Source organism: Heterodontus francisci, chromosome 30 (genome assembly GCF_036365525.1).
Source record: "Heterodontus francisci isolate sHetFra1 chromosome 30, sHetFra1.hap1, whole genome shotgun sequence".
NCBI classification, from domain to species: domain Eukaryota; kingdom Metazoa; phylum Chordata; class Chondrichthyes; order Heterodontiformes; family Heterodontidae; genus Heterodontus; species Heterodontus francisci.
The window spans coordinates 29359719-29376239 of NC_090400.1; the positions used below are offsets into that span (position 1 = coordinate 29359719).

General features: G+C 44.4%; 1 protein-coding gene across 1 annotated transcript in view; it reads right to left on the bottom strand.

Annotated features, from left to right (window-relative positions):
* galnt17 (polypeptide N-acetylgalactosaminyltransferase 17) overlaps positions 1-16521 on the bottom strand; it is a 388163-nt gene that overhangs the window by 341764 nt on the left and 29878 nt on the right. The window contains exon 2 of the mRNA XM_068010281.1: positions 8884-9067. Coding sequence (XP_067866382.1) covers positions 8884-9067 — 184 coding nt within the window. The remainder of the gene's footprint in view (positions 1-8883; positions 9068-16521) is intronic.

Below are 16521 nucleotides of genomic sequence, written 5' to 3' on the forward strand. Positions count from 1 at the left end.
AGGATCAAGGGAAAGGACAGTAAAATGAGATTCAATTAGATAGCTCCAGTTGGGGAGCTAGCACTGACACAGGCAGAATTGACTGCATGACCTCTTTCTGTAATTTCTATGATTCTACAAAGTGGAGAAAAGGGAGCAATATAATTTTAAATTTCAACTGATGCGAGTGTTAAAATGAAATTAGTATGCTCAGCCCAAGCCCCAGACAGTACTGAATTTCTTAATCAGTATCCAGAATCAAGAAGTATGCCTGTTCAGTATAATGAAAGGCAGCCAAAGGCTTGCCCACAGCATTAAAAAACTGAGTGGCTATGCTACTGGATTACCAACCCCAAGGTTGTAAGTTTAAATCCCAGAAATTGCAAACTGAATTCAATAGAAATAGCCATTTGTAGCTTGCACCAAAAAAATGGCCATGAAAGCTGCCAGATTGCTGTAAACACCCAACTGGTTCACTAATGCCCATCAGTGGAGGGAAACTTCCACCCCCTACTTGGTCTGACCTATAAGTGATTCCATGTCACACTATATAGGAGCATAGAAATTGCTAGATGAAAAATAACCCTGGTCCATCTAATTCGCCTTCTATCATCTATCATAGCAATCAATCTCTTTCAACTATGGATGAGCAATTGGCAGTGTAGCCCGCATTCCAAGGACAAATAAAAATATGGCAAAGCACAACTTTCGAAGTTTGGAAACATAACAGGGCAGATTTCCTGCAAGTTATGATCTTACTGTGAAAGGTTAGTATTTCTCAACCTTGATAAAACTACTTTAAAAGGATGCCTGTTGGGAGTTTTTATTTAATTATTAGTTTTCCCCATTCTAACTATTACTCTGCTTTACGTGAATGACCAGAAAAATATTAGAAACATCCCAGAATTTTGAACCTTTCTATTTCCTTTAAATTCAAAAGGAATATCATGTGTGACCTTGGTCAGACCTATAGCCTTCCAAGACTTATGCGCTCATCCAACTCTGGCCTTTTGCACATCCCTGATTTTCATCTCTCCACCATTAGCGGCCATGCATTCAGTGATCTGGAATTCCCTCCCTAACACTCTCCACCTTGCTACCTCTCGCTCCTCCTATAGATGTTCCTTAAAATCTACCTATTTGACCAAGCTTTTGGTCACCTATCCAGATATCTCTTCAGTCTCAAATTTTGTTTGATAATGCTTATGCAAAATGCCTTGGGACGTTTTGCGACGTTAAAGGTGCATACTAATGGCCACCAAATAATGGGAAGGAACACATTTGCAGGCAAATTGCAGAAAGATTGCAGAAACTGTAGAGCAATGATAATGGAGGACTTCAATTATCCTAATATTGACTGGGCAAAGAGGTGGAGGAATTCCAGAAATGTGTGCAAGAAAACTGTTCTGATCAGTGTGCTTTTAGTTCAACATGGAAGGAAGCTGTATAAGTGGACGATGTTTCATTGGGGGAGTATTCGGGGAAGAGCAATCATAAAACCATCAGGTTTAGAATTGTTATGGAAACAATAACAACTTATATTTGTATAGCACCTTTAATGTACTAAAACATCCCAAGGCTCCTTCCAGAAGCATTATAAAATAAAGTATGGCACTGAGCCACAAAAGGAATTAGTAGGTCAGATGACCAAAAGCTTGGTCAAAGTGGTAGGCTTTAAGGAGGGTCTTAAAGGAGGAAAGCGAGGTGAAAAGTTGGAGAGGTATAGGGAGGGTATTCCAGAGCTTAGGGCCGAGGCAACTGAAGGCGTGGCCATCAATGATGGAGCAATTAAAATCAGGAATGCACAAGAGGCCGGAATTAGAGCAGCGCAGATATCTTGGAGAATTGTGGGGCTACAGGAGTTCACAGATATAGGGAGGGGTGAGGCCATGGACTGATTTGAAAACAAGGTACAAGGAAAAGGGCAAGGAACAAACAAGCATAAAAATACTTAACTGGAGGATGGCTAACTTCAGTGAGTTGAAAAGGAATATACCACACGTGGGGCTGAATTTTATTGAACTCAGCAGCACGCTCGCATTCGCCGGCCGCTGCCGAGCCACCGCAATATTAATCGGGGGGGCTCATTAGAATCACGGCGCCGAGCCACCCTCCCCATATTACATGGGGAGAAGCAGGACATTTGGCGCAGTGAGAGCATTCTTGACAGTTGTGCAGCAGGTGCCAGGGCCCTATTTTAAGCACCCAGCACCTATCAAAGAATACTTACCTGACTACTGAAGAGTGGGGCTGTTGTCAATCTAGCAGCAAAGCAGAAAGTGTTGCAGAAATCCAGCAGGTCAGGCAGCATCTGTGGAGAGAGAAGCAGAGTTAACTTGTCCAAGTTCACAGACCTGAAAGTTAACTCTGCTTCTCTCTCCACAAATGCTGCCTGACCTGCTAAGTTACCCCAGCACTTTCCACTTTACTGCCACATGCTTACTGTGTCCCAGTATCCTGTGAAGTTGCGATCCTCTTCTTCCACTCAAGTGTAACATTTCTTCTTGTAGGTGTGCTGCACCTGGGTGAATAATCTTAATTTTGAACATTCCAGGAAATGAGACTTAAATAGACCATAAAAGGTATTAGATGTTTACAGAGACCACACTGACACAAATGGGAATGCACAGGTGTCACAGCAATGTAAATATGTCTTTCACTAAATGTTCCTCCCCAACGTGTGTCCTTTTCTCTGTGTGAATGATGTGTGCCAGCATGTAACGCCAATTTCACATCCCTTTGCACTGTTGGCCTTTCAGGAGAGCCAACGTATGCAATAACATCATTGCCATGCCACCATTGCTCATGAGCGTCTCCACAGATTCAGTGACATGGACATTGGCCCAGTCGGCTGCTGCCTCTAATGGTTTACACAATGATGCTGCAGATGTGGACTGGTGCACAGCAGGTGAGTGAGGGTGATGTGTGGCTTGCAGAGCTCTTGTTGGTTCCTATGGTGCAGAGAGCCTTTGTCTGATAAGCTACTTCCCTACATCCCTAGCTCACTGCTAGCCCTGCGTGCAGAGCCTGGGTGCCATCTACCCTCCCATGCATCTTTCATGTTGTAGGTCCTCAGTGTCCTCATAGTCCGAGGAGGAATCTTGTTGACGTCTCTCATCATCATGCCAGGCCTGGCTCCGATTGGGTGAATAGTTGTGCAGAGCAGCAAAGAAAGGAGCTGGCCTTTTCGGCCCGTAGTACAGGGCATCACTCTATCCATCCAGGCATTGGAGGTGCTCTTTCAGCATGCTGATCTCCTGCTTAATGGTGGCTCATGTAGCTCAGTGGCTGGCGTTGTCTCTCTCCTCTGCAGCAGTGGTGGGGTCTCTCACTGGTGTCGGGAGCCATGTCTGCAAAGAATAGCCCTTATCTCCAAGGAGCCACCCCTCCATCTGAGCCAGTTCAATGAACAGCCAGGACTGGCCCAGGACCCAGGTGTTATGGCAGCTGCCTGAGAAGCAGTCACAGATTCGCTGCAAGCATCTGCGGTGTTCACATACCAGCTTAACCTAGATTGAGAGGGCTCCTTTAATGTGACTTCTGCAGGTGGTAGCCTGGCAGGAAGCCTGATGGCCACATGAGTGCAGTCTATGAACATTACAACCTATGGTTCTCCGGCAACGGTGCCAGAACCAATAGCCCTCTGGGCCTGGCTGTGAGAGTCCATCCTGAAGTGGACATACTCACTGGCCCTCTGGTGCAGGGCATTGGTGACCTCCCTGATGCAGCGGTGCACTGTTGACTGTGTGACCCCACATTGGTCTCTGGTGGGTCCCTAAAAGGCTGCAGAGGCGTCAGGCTTGAGAACCACTGCCACTATGAGGGACAAAGGCATGAGATGTCCACTTGAGCCCATGGGCTGCAGGTTATCCTTGAGCAGGGCACAGAGAAATGTCACCACCCTCTCTATATGCGCAATCTCCTCTGACACTGGTGCTCTGACATCCGATAGCATGTCATGTGGGACCTGTAGCTGCACAGCAAATGTAATGGCGGGCTCCCCTTGGGGGCTGCTGCTCATGACCGGAGGCCTCTACATGGATCGCACCTGCTTGTTTGTATTGCCTCTGGTGCGTACGGATCCTCACGTGCAGAGGATCACACAGTGTAGGATGAGCCATACCTATTTCCATGTGATAAATAAAGTTGAACCCTGCATGTATCTGAAGGTTCCTAACAGGGCAGGGATTGATGTTGACGGGTACATCAGCTGCTTTCCTGGATCAACAATGTGGCGTGCCATGGCATTGCCCATCTTGGCCAACACTCAGAGTGGCACAGCATGACCACATCAAGATCCTACCAGCTGAATCTTTTTCCCCACCATCCATAAAACCTTAATGCTCCTGCCCTTTTTGGCACCCTCCCCATACACAGGGTGCCTAGTGTGACATTGCCCCCTCACAAACATAGAGCGTACACTGTTAACGGAGGGATGATGCATGATACCTCCCTTCATACCAGCACAGTTTTCCCTCCAGTAATCCCAGACCCCCTCTCTTTCAGAATGTACAGCGCAACCCCTGTGTATCCCCCCTCCCTCCTCCCAGAATGCAGAGTTAGACCCCTGAATATCCCCCTCCCTCCTCCCTTCCACAATGCAGAGTGAGACCCCTGAGTAACACAACTTACATTCACTGGAAACAAATTCTGCCTCTGAGGAGCTGTCCAGCTTTTCAGATCGTGAATGGGACAACACGTGAAGGCCGCCCGTTCAACGAAAAATCTGGCAGTGTCAGTGGAGAGGCGGCAGGCTGCATAATCAGCAAAGGTAAGTAATCATTACCGTATGTTAATTGTGGTGACGCCGCAAAGCGGCGGTGGGGCCGCACCGAGTCCTGCCACTGCCGGTAATATGTGGCGGGCCCTTCTCGACATTGCAGGCTGAGGCGGGCCTCTCCCCACAGCATTTTACTGGCCCCCGCGCCGCGACCCACAGTGTCAAGGGGCCGGTAAAATTCAGCCCGTGGATTGGTAGAGAAAGCAATAATTGAACAATTGGGAGGCCTTCAAAGAGGAGCTAATTTGGGTACAGAATAGGCAAGTTCTCATGAGAGGGAAAGGCTGGTCATCCAAAGCTATAATTCCTTGGATAATTATAGATATAGAGATTAAAATGAGGCAGAAAAAGGAGGCTTTGAACAATTGTAATGTTCATAATACAGTAGAGAATCGATCTTAATATAGAAAGTACAGAGGAGATCTAAAAAAGGAAATAAAATAGGCAAAGAGAGAACTTGAGAATAGATTAGCAGCTACCATAAAAAGAAATCCCCAAATCATTTATAAACAAAAGGGTTGTCAAAGAAAGGGTGGGGCCAATAAGGGAGCAAAAAGGAGATTTTCTTGTGGAGACAGGGGGCAAGGCTGAGGTATTAAATGAATACTTTACATCTGTCTTCACGAGAGAAGCAGATGCTACTAATGTAGCAATAGATGAGGGGGTGGTGGTGATATTAGATCACATAAAAATAGATAAAGAGTGGGTACTGAAAAGGTTGGCTTTCCTCTAAGTAGAAAAATCACCTGGCCCGAATAGGGTCTAACCTAGGTTACTGATGAAAATAAGGATAGAAATTTTGGAGGCTCTGGCTGCAATCCTCCAATCCTCTTTCGATATGGCGGTGATACCAGAGGACTGGAGTATTGAAATTGTTACAGCCCTGTTTAAAAAGGTTAATAAATCTGGCAACTGCAGGCCAGTCAACCTAATGTCAGTGATGGAGAAACAGTTAGAGAAAATAATTGGGGTTAAACTAACTGGCATTTGGAAAAGTATGAGCTAATAAATGCAAGCCAGCACGGATTTGTTAAAGGCAAATCATGTTTGACCAACTTGATTGAGTTCTGTGATGAAGTAACTGAGAGGGTCAATGGGGATAGTGCAGTTGATGTTGTGTATATGGACTTTCACATGGCATTTGATAAAGTGCCACATAACAGACTTGTTAGCAAAATTAACACCCATTGGAAAAAGGAACATCAACTGCATTGGAAATACACCAGCTATATGTAAATGAGGAGATAATAGAAAACCCAAGGACCTCTCTGCTGTGCATTGGCTACATAAATTGCACCAGGCAGAAAGTATTGGTGGTGTGCCCATAGAGGAATTTGACCACCATAATTCCAGTCAGAATCTGTATTATGAGGATATTTCTATTCCAAGTAACTTTATGTCTTGACTTAATTGAATGTAAATGACAATGGTAAATTTCACAAATGTACACTCTGAGCAGACAGCCTCTTCTGCCAGGAGCACATACTGGGAATTTGAGATCAATATTTCTGCAGGACTTTCTGAACATGATGGAGTTCTCCTGAAATTTTGATATGTGTTCCAAGCATGTGAATGTTCACATTGGGACTGCATATATACAAATATATGGATATAAATGATACAAAACGACCTACTGGTCCATCCAGCCTGTCCCACACAACTGCATCACAATACATATGCTCCCCACCCTACCCGAAAGCTATGAAATCTCTTGGGGAAGGCGATAAACCAGATAAGAGCCCAGACCAATTAGGGTGAAGAAATCTGGAAAAATTTGACATCCTTAGGTACATTTGTAAAATTACCCATACTGTTTTAAAGAACAACAGTGGCATATAATGGATATTTAAAAGGGACGTAAATGAAAAATATTGTCTCATGATTTGAAATATATAAATAAACTGATGCACAATGAATTGAAAATCAACTTATTCACTTGCATGAAATCTTTTTTCTGCCAATTTCTTTCCCTACACTTTTATCCTGAAGATAATGGCCCAGATTTTGTGTTAAGAATAAAGGTGAGGCTAATAGCACTCTCCATTATTATAGAGTAAAGCAGACAGCAACTTCTGTCATCCACACATGCGCAGTAAATGCAGAAATATGGAAGTTGCAGTCAGAGATACAGTGCTCCTCCACAGCTTGCACTGCAGCAGTCCTCGCCAACAGACTCAGCAGTGAAATCAATGCAATGGCATGAAGTTGGGGTGCTTGCCCATTAGTTCCCCACTAAAGATGCCAGGAAAAGTTAGAGATGGTGCATTCAGGAATAAATTAATTTTTAACAGTGTGGTAGGTGGTAATTACTGCCGAACAACCTCTCTGGCCCTGAAAATTTAATTTTAAAAGTATGGAGTCTCATTCCTTCAGAAGTTAATTTGTGTAGTAGATTTAAAGAAGAATTAAAAGTTTGTTTTACTTTTTCTCTCTGTCTGTTTTATCTCTCTTGCTTAATCCCATTTTTCTTTTCCAAGCTTTATTTTGCTGTCTTTTACATCATTTAAATCTAATTTATAATTCCTTTTTTACACTTCCTGGATTAGACTCTGCTTGTCTCAGTGAGGATTCTTCATTCTAATTAATGCAGAGCCTTGCAGTTTCTTGACTGGCCTTTTTAAAAATATTTTATTTTTTAACTGTGTGCCCACTTTTCATGTAGTTAGAGCTGCTCATTATTCTGCTATTAACACTCTCACTGGACTAATGCTTTGTCTTTCACCACAAGCATTAACACACTCTTTGCCTTTGTCCTGGGTCAGCTTTGTTATTTAATCTCTCCTGCCCCATCAAACACCTTCCCCTTTGTTCTCTCCCCCACCCACTCCCTTCACCTGATTAAAACCTAATTCTTTTCTAACCTTTGCCAGTTCTGATGAAAGGTCACAGACCTGAAACGTTAACTTTGCTTCTCTCTCCACAGATGCTGCTAGACCTGCTGAGTAATTCCAGCACTTTTTGTTTTTATTGTTTCTTGCCCTGCTGAAGACATCACAGGTACCCTGTAGAGGGTGCCCTACTGGAACAGGCACCAAATTACAGCAAGCCTCTGCTCAAAAGCCCACAAAAACATTGTGGGCAGCTGTTAGCAAGGTGATCACGCTGATCACAAAATCAAGGCTATTGAGTTCTCACTGGAGTGTGGTTCCACATACACAGGACAGCTTGTGGCACCATGCCCAGCTGGTTATTATTAATTTGTGAGTGTTGACAGTGAGTGCCAACACACTATTTATCTGAGTGGGGAATCACAGTTGAGATCAATCCTGTCTTCACCCGAATACTTCTAACAAGGGAAGTTCTTTGGCAATCAGGAGCAAGTTTTTTTTGCCAATTTTCATTTTTTAAAATAGGTTTTGCAATACTTTTCCCCCAAATGAACCTCTCTGTGCATCAAAATGAAGTATTTGCTAAGCACTCCCTGGTATAGCAAGGTTCAGATGAATTAGGAGTTCTCTTTAGCCTACCCCAACAATGTCCATTAACTCCAACTCCAGAATAGCCCTACATTATTAGACCAGTGAGACTTCCAACATAATTCCAGGTTATGGGCAGATTGTTCTTCAACATATGTGGTTCCACAGAACTAAGTAGAAATGTCCCTCATTTATTTTCAATTAGGATTTTTGAAGCCCGTGGAGAGAAGAAATCTTCATTTAATTTTGTTATTTAAGAATCGTCATAAGTTCAGGCAATTCCAATCCAGTTTGAGCTGAATGGGAGTCGACAACATGAAATTCCCTTCCACTGGAAATTAATTGAATCTAATGTGACAATCGTATTTCCAAAGGCCACAAGAAAATATCAGAATGCAAGTAGAACTCTGAATGGAATATTTATCTAAGTCTGCAGTTGAGGTACCTCTTCAGGTCAATAAAGGGAATAGAAACCAGTCAAGACACCCGAGTCAAAAAAAAACTTTACCAGAGAATGCACAATGCCTACAATGAACATTTCCTAGCAATCCAGCCTTCATTTTTATAGACTCCATTCAATAACATCAATAATTAAACAATGAAGATATGTATTCAATACTGTTACAACCCAACCAAAACGAGAAAGGAAACCTAATGATAATATTGTCATTAGAGCATATTGCACATGTTTGCCATGATGTCACTTACCTACTTGGTCGATAGTCTGGGATGGACCGATCCAGTGAAATCTTGTTACTCAGATATGTATTGTATCCATATTTCTCATATGCTCCTGCAGCTTCTCTTTCTTCTTCAGTAGTGAGTATAGCGGGCAATCCTCCCTGTCCTCGTCCACCAAAGCCTTCAATGAGCCCAAGTGATTTTGACAAGCCTAAAGTTGGAGTCAACATAGCATAGACCACTGTGAAAATGGGGCAATATAAGCTAGTAATTTACAAGTTTTATGCCCTATATTTCAGATGTCCTAGCTTTTCCTCAAAAAAAAACCAATATGTATATGGTGCATGAGAGCTTAATGAAGATCTAAGCCAAAAAGAAAAATTAAACCTCTCCAAATTCTGTAGTTCTGGGTGCCCCAACCCTTACATCAGCCTGGTTTGGCAAGAATGAAAAAAACATGCTAAATGAAGCAGAGTTCAGATTTCACCTGTACTACAGACTTCATCGGGGAAAAATTAGAACTTGCTGTGCTTATTTTCCAGGGACAGGATAGGGACAAAGCCCCAAGGGCCCCTGAAATATCTGCCACCATATTGGGCCAGAAGATATTCAGGCACCCTTTACGGCCGCTAAAACTTCCATTAGGTCCCTTGTATATGTTAATGAGGAGCCTAACGCCTGTTTGAAGGCCTCACCCAAAAATTTGTTAGGTCCCTAAAGGGACTGCAGGAGGCCACCACGAAACACAGAAGTAGTTTCTTTTAAACTTACCTTTGTGTAGAGCCCGGAGCAGCAGGTTCTCTCCCTTGCTCCACAGCACTACTACGGGATGCTGCATTAGTTGTCCTCCTGTTCTCTCCCCCAACAGCTGTTTACCTGAGGACCAATGCCAGTGAAGTAGCTGGGCCAAATTGGTCCTCTTCAAACTGGCAAGCTGCCTCTGGATGTCTGATCAGCATCTGCAGCTCACTAGAAACATGCTGATGAGGCCCGAGATTCAAAGCTCAATTTTGGTCATGCCTCCAATTTTTAGTGTGCCCATTCTGCACCCAAAAACAGGCTGATACAAATTTCTAGCCCAGGACTTCAATGTTAATACTTCTAAGCTATGGCTGTTTTAAATAAGAAACAAGTTAGTTATTTTACCTGTAAATCCTTCCCCAATAATTCAACCCTTCGTCTGCCCATGTAACAGCAAATCTGACAAGCACATTTGCTCCATGTACAATTTTATTCGCTCTTTCATTTCTATTACACTGAAAAATTTCTCTTTAAAGCAGGAATTCAGTTCCCACAGTAAATTGAATCTGATCTGGAGTCCCTCATCATCAATTACCCAATATGACCTAAAATCTTTTAAAATGCATTATTAGCCTGTGTATAAAGGCCGAGAATAATATGTCAGATCACTCGAATAATTACTACACCACAATTTTTCTTCAAGTGTTTCAACCATGTTTGGCTTTATAAATACAGTTCAACGTCACAGGATTGTTATATTTAATGTCAAGAATATATTTTGTATCAGATGATTTCCTGTTAGTGGATATCGGTATTGGTTTACAGATTCTCATCTTTTTGAAATGTCTGTAGTTGAGGTTTTCTTTTTAAATTGTGTCCAGTGTTTGCCTTTTCTTCCCCTTCTTTCATTTTTTTCCATGTTGTCCTCAAGAAGCAAGGTCGTCAGTCACATAGATGGTTTACAAATGCCAACACCCTGTCTTGTTCAATTCGCCAGGAGGAATGCTTCATCACTGAAGGATGGGATCCCCAGCTAGCAGTCTTCTATTGCTTGCACATCCTGATATCGTGACCAAGTCTAATGAAACTATGACAAGCATATGAAGCAATGTGATTGAAGACAGTCGATTGAACCAAGGTCATTTAATCAGAAGACCAACACTCAAGTGTTGCAGATATAATGCTGTTTTTGGAGAGGTTTTAAAGTAGACAAGAATCTGTGCAACCAATGTGTAAACTACTCAAATGACATATTCTCACTCCAAGCTTAGCACCAGTTCAACCAACGCTGAATTTATGGAGTGTAAGTCAAAGGTGTCATAGCCAAGGCTACACTTATACACCCTTAACATTTAACAGAAAAGCATTAGCTTACCTCTTCTCAATGTGATAACAAAGAATGACTAAAAGCCAGTAAATTTAACCAGAGTTAAATTGTAACAAAATCTGGAGCAAACAAAGTCAAATTCCTAATAACAACATTTCGACTGGTAAAATCAGATTTTTTTTAAAATTTTGATTCTTTCTTCATGTTAGCACTTCCAAGTCAAGGACATGCTATATGCTGTTCAACAATGCACATGCAAAAGATTAGTCATGTGCTATGGGATATATTTATATGATCAAAAATCTTGCATCTAGTGAGCGTCTGATCCCCAAGACAGGATGCATGTTGACCTTCCAGGCAACAGATTCCTTCTCTTCCTCTGCCGCCACCAGATGTGCCTGCTGACTCCTGCTCTCTCTTTCATTGTAGCATTCCCCTTTAATTTACTATCTAAATTCTTGAGGTGGATGTATCTGAGCTAGTGTTTGTGACAGAATGGTGAAAGTATTGGATGAATGCAAATGTCCCTGTCTTTGATTCTTCTAGAACATCTACAAAGAAAGAACAGGAACAGAGGTAACAATGAATTTCCTCATGACAGATAATTTTGCTCTGCTGCAGCATTACTGGGACCACTGTTCCGCAGGTTCTGCACAGACCTATTGTGCCTCCTACTGACCTTGGGATATAATGCAAGCTCAGCTCATTGAAATAACAAAGTGATTCCTGATAACGCTGGCCAGCGCCGACGTCATCAGGCTGCGCCGCGGTGCGCACATGCGCAGACGGTCTCCTGATCTCTGCGCATGCGCTGCGTTCCTGCTGGCCAGGACCAGTTTGCGCATGCGCTGGTGACGTCATCGCGTTACGTCGTCTTCCTCGGGCAACGCGCCAGGTTGGCCTCTGCGCATGTGCTTCATGCAACGCCACCGGATATTCACGCATGCGTCAATCTTCTGATATTCACGCATGCGCCAAAGCTTCGGCGCGAGTTTTTGAAAGTGGAAGGAGGAGAGGTTTCGTCGGGCATTTTCTCGCATTTTATCTCAATTATTTAGTCGTTTTGGAGATTTGCTTCATTTTTATTAGACAGAGGAGATTGTTCCAAGGTAAGTTGCTCTGAAAATATTTCCATTGTCTGGGGCACTGCATGTGCTGCAGTCCCTGTTGTAAGTTGCTGTGTGCAGGCAGTACATGTGCTCCAGTCCCTGTTGTAAGTTGCTGTGTGCAGGCAGTACATGTGCTCCAGTCCCTGTTGTAAGTTGCTGTGTGCAGGCAGTACATGTGCTCCAGTCCCTGTTGTAAGTTGCTGTGTGCAGGCAGTACATGTGCTCCAGTCCCTGTTGTAAGTTGCTGTGTGCAGGCAGTACATGTGCTCCAGTCCCTGTTGTAAGTTGCTGTGTGCAGGCAGTACATGTGCTGCAGTCCAGCGAACAACCTTCCATCTAAACGGTCACTTTCGTTTTTGTAACGTTTCAATGGAGTGCATTCTGTATTTCTTATCTCATCTCATGTATCCCGTGTGATCCCTTAATAGCCTTCCTGAACTTTCTGAACATATGCCTACCTGTTCAAAGCTCCACTTCCCCCACCTGCGGTACCCTCTCCTTGCTGTTCAGTTACACAGCCACCTGTTCCTGCACCCATCCGAGCAGTGCACATGGACACACAGCCACCTGTTCCTGCACCCATCCAAGCAGTGCACATGGACACACAGCCACCTGTTCCTGCACCCATCCAAGCAGTGCACATGGACACACAGCCACCTCATGCCGTGTCCAGTGGTAGCACAAATGTGAATGCTCTTGCTGCGTGACACACAACTGGTGAGGTGGGAGTGCAGCCACACCAGTCTCCATCCTCAGTGTTGCTTTAAGGCAAAGGTAGGTAAGAGTGAAAGAAATGGAAGGTGATGCTGATAGTAGTAGGCAGGATTAAATGGGAGCGTATGGGAAGGCGCAGGAGTAGCATAACCACTAGCAGGGAACAGCTGGGCTAAATGGCCTGCTTTATGTTCATAGTCCAAAAGAAATGTGCTTCTTTTTCCAGCACCCTCACATCATTCATGTTTTCCCTGAGAGCAGCATTGAACCATCATGAGATAGGGGCAGTTACATCATCCTGACTCCTACAGCTGAGGTGGGTACTAAGTGATTCATTGGTGGTGTTATCAGTACATGCCTATCCTGCAGAGCATATAGCATGCGCAACAGTAATTTCGTTGGAGGGAGGGAAGCTCTGACACTCCTGTTCTTTCCTTATTTCTTTTCATGTAAAACATGCCCTTGAGAAAACAATCCTTGAGACTTAAGGACGGCATTCAAGCAAAGGAGGCAGTGCAGGAGAGGACGCAAGGATGTGCTGATTCCTGCATCTGAGGTGGGTAATAAGTGCTTAATTGGCGACGTTATCAATTGGTGCCTTCACTGCAGAACTTAAAAAGGTGTGCACAACAGTAATTTCAGTGGATGGAGGGAGGCAAGCTCTGACTCTGATTTGCTTTATTTCTTTTCATGTAAAACATGCTGTCGAGAAAACAATCCTCGAGACTTAAGGTCAGCATTCAAGCAACGAAGGCAACCGGATCATGCTGCGGAGCTGGTCACGATGTGGAAAGGAACATTGCATTTATGGATGAATTGGGAGTGCACATTGGGATGCGTTTGGGAAACATTCAACAAGAATAGACTGAGCTCAGACTCTTGTGACTTTGTCTTCTTCACATGGACAATATAGTAGTGGAATAGAGAGCCAAGCATTCATTCACCACAAGGCTCTCCAGGAACAATCTCTTTAGCTGTGCATAGCAGAGACTCGGCCTGTCTGTCTAACAGGAATGCTGGACACAACACTCATGTTTCCATGCACAGCAGTTCCTCAGATACTTAATGAACTTAATAAAACTTCTCAATAATTAAATCCAGAATTGTTGAGGTTTTGTTTTGGATGCTATTTCCCCGACTTTGCAACTGCACTTCAGATATTCAACTGTGGTGGAGGTAGGGGGGTAGAGGGAGGGGTGGGTGAAGAGGGGGATAGAGGGGTGGGTGAAGAGGGGGAGGGAGGGGTGGGTGAAGAGGGAGAGGGGGGAGGGGTGGGGAGAGCGGGGAGGGGTGGGGAGAGGGAGCATGCATACGGCAGTTGCAATGCCTGAAGTACTGTTGAGAAGTAGGGGAGAAAGCAACTGGATTGGGCATCCGCAGCTGGAGGGAAAGGCTGAATGGAGAGGGCCGGAAGCGAGAGGCCGTAGAGAGCCGCGGGGAGCGAGCGGCCGAAGACCTTGGTGTCGCCGGGTGCAGGGACTGGCCGGTAAGTCTTTTGCTGTTGTATTTATGGCGTATGCACAGAAAAAGGCACTCTTCTTCCACTCCGCTGCTCCCCCCCACTCTCCTCCACCGCCGCCCTCCCCCCCCACCACTCTCCCCCACCGCCGCCCTCCCCCCCCACTTTCTTCCTCCCCCCCCACTCTCCCCCACTCCCCACTCCCCACCCCGCTCTCCCCCACCCCCCACCCCCCGCTCTCCCCACCCCCCCCGCTCTCCCCCACCCTCTCCCCTTCCTCCCCTCCTCCCTCTCCCCAACTCCCCCACTCCCCCTCTCCCCACTCCCCCAGTTCTCCCCCCTCCCTCTTTCCCCCCTCCCTCCCTCCCTCTTTCCCCCCTCCTTCTCTCCCCTCCCTCCCTCCCTCTTTCTCCCCCCCCCCCACCCCGCCGCCGTCGCTCTCCCCGCGCTGCTCTCCCCGGCCCGCTCCACTCTCTCACTCCGGCCATTGTATGCTGCCACGTGCTTGTTAGGTTTCATCTCTGTGATTCTTTGACCAGCGCCATCTTTAGTCCTGGCAGCTGCTACAGTCGCAATCTGTGACGTTTTCGTGGCACATGCTGTATTTGCGCATGTGCCAAAACACCGCCACATACCGATAGCGTTGTCAACAAATGCAGTTTTGAAATAAATATTCAGTCCTGCCAGTACACATCATATAAGATGTTCCAGTAATGCCATTAACCAAAGGAGTAGATTGTCCAGCACCAGCATCTCCTAAAAGGCTGCGGCCTCACTCTTAAAGCTGTCCCTCAATGGAGGGGTAAAAACATCCAAAGGAAAACCAGGGGTGAGAAGTGCCTCATTTAGTGACACAGCTTTGGAGGTTCTACTCAAGGAAGTCTGACAGAGAACAGTGATTCTCTTTTGAGGTGAGCGTCATCTTTCAATAAAAACAGCACTAGAGCAGCACGGATAGAAGTGATAAGGTGAGTGAATGATGTTTCATCTGTGGCCTGAACCTGCATGCAAATCCAGAAGAAATTTGCTGAGCTATGCATAGTCGCCAATACAAATGTCCTAATATTTGCTTAATTTTGTAATGTTGTCTTTTAATGCATCTTAACTGCACTTGGTCGCAGAGGGGGAATGCACTATATTTTATGCACTAGGTTATTGATGTATAAACTGTCAATAAACTTTCGATGCTAAATTGTTTTTAAATGAAGGTTAATTTATACATATGTCTTTTCACAGTAGACATGCAGGATACAAATTCTAAAAACAATGGGTACATTTCCGTCTTTACCGCCTGAGCATTAAGATTGTTTGGAAGAAGTGCAGGGAAGACAATCTGTGGAGACTATCACACATCCCTTACGGAACCTGTGGGATTTTCTATTTATTAATTTAAAAGGAAGGAGACTTTGTTACCAGCATTTAAGTAGCTGCAGCAGCTCAAAGGGCCATTTTGTTTAAGCACCAAATTGGAAGACTGCTATAATGTCTGATTCTTTGGAAGACAAAGGACCCCAAATTTTCTGACTCTTGGTTTGATTTGTTACTGTTAGAAATAAGGAAAAGAGAAAGAATTATTGTTGAGGAAAGAGGCCAACAAAAAGGATAGTGCAGTCTGAGTGGAAGAAGCTGGCCTTGGTAATGAGTGCCCTCTGAGGCAAATATTTAGTTGGTAACTCAATGCGACAAGGCATTTAATGGCCTCACCAGGTTAGCCAAGGTAAGAAGAGATGTCACAACTTCAACTCAGAAATATTAAAAGCATATTTTCTATTTCCACCCTCATTGTGCAATCCCATGTTGCAGATCATGTACTAATTCACTGAAATGTTAATGAGGAAACATAAGACTCTTCATAACCTCTTTCTTCCCCTTGAAGTGCTCTTTCACTCACAGCCTAACATGTAGCAAAGATGTGAAAACCTCACCCATGTATTTGCTAATTTCTTGCACCTGTTCTCACCTCCATGTTGGAATACTCATATCTGGGTTGCATCCTGTATGACAGGAGGCAAAGCTCCTTCATACTTTCTATTTACTTTTTAAAAGGAGAAAATAGCCTAAGGTAGTGAAGTGTCACCAGGGAGTGAACCATCCCCTTGGTCTCTTTTTCCCTTATGAAGATGATGGCATGGAACTATTCAGTAGCCACTTGGGGAAAGCAGTGGGAGACCGAGAGGTAGGAGGGGAATTGCCAGCTATAGATTGGTCAGGAAACTCATATCATGAATCTTAAGTTCCTGCTGCCCAAAAACAATCTTGCATCACAATACATGGCCAATGCTCAAGCACAATGCTTATTCTGAAAGTGCACTGGC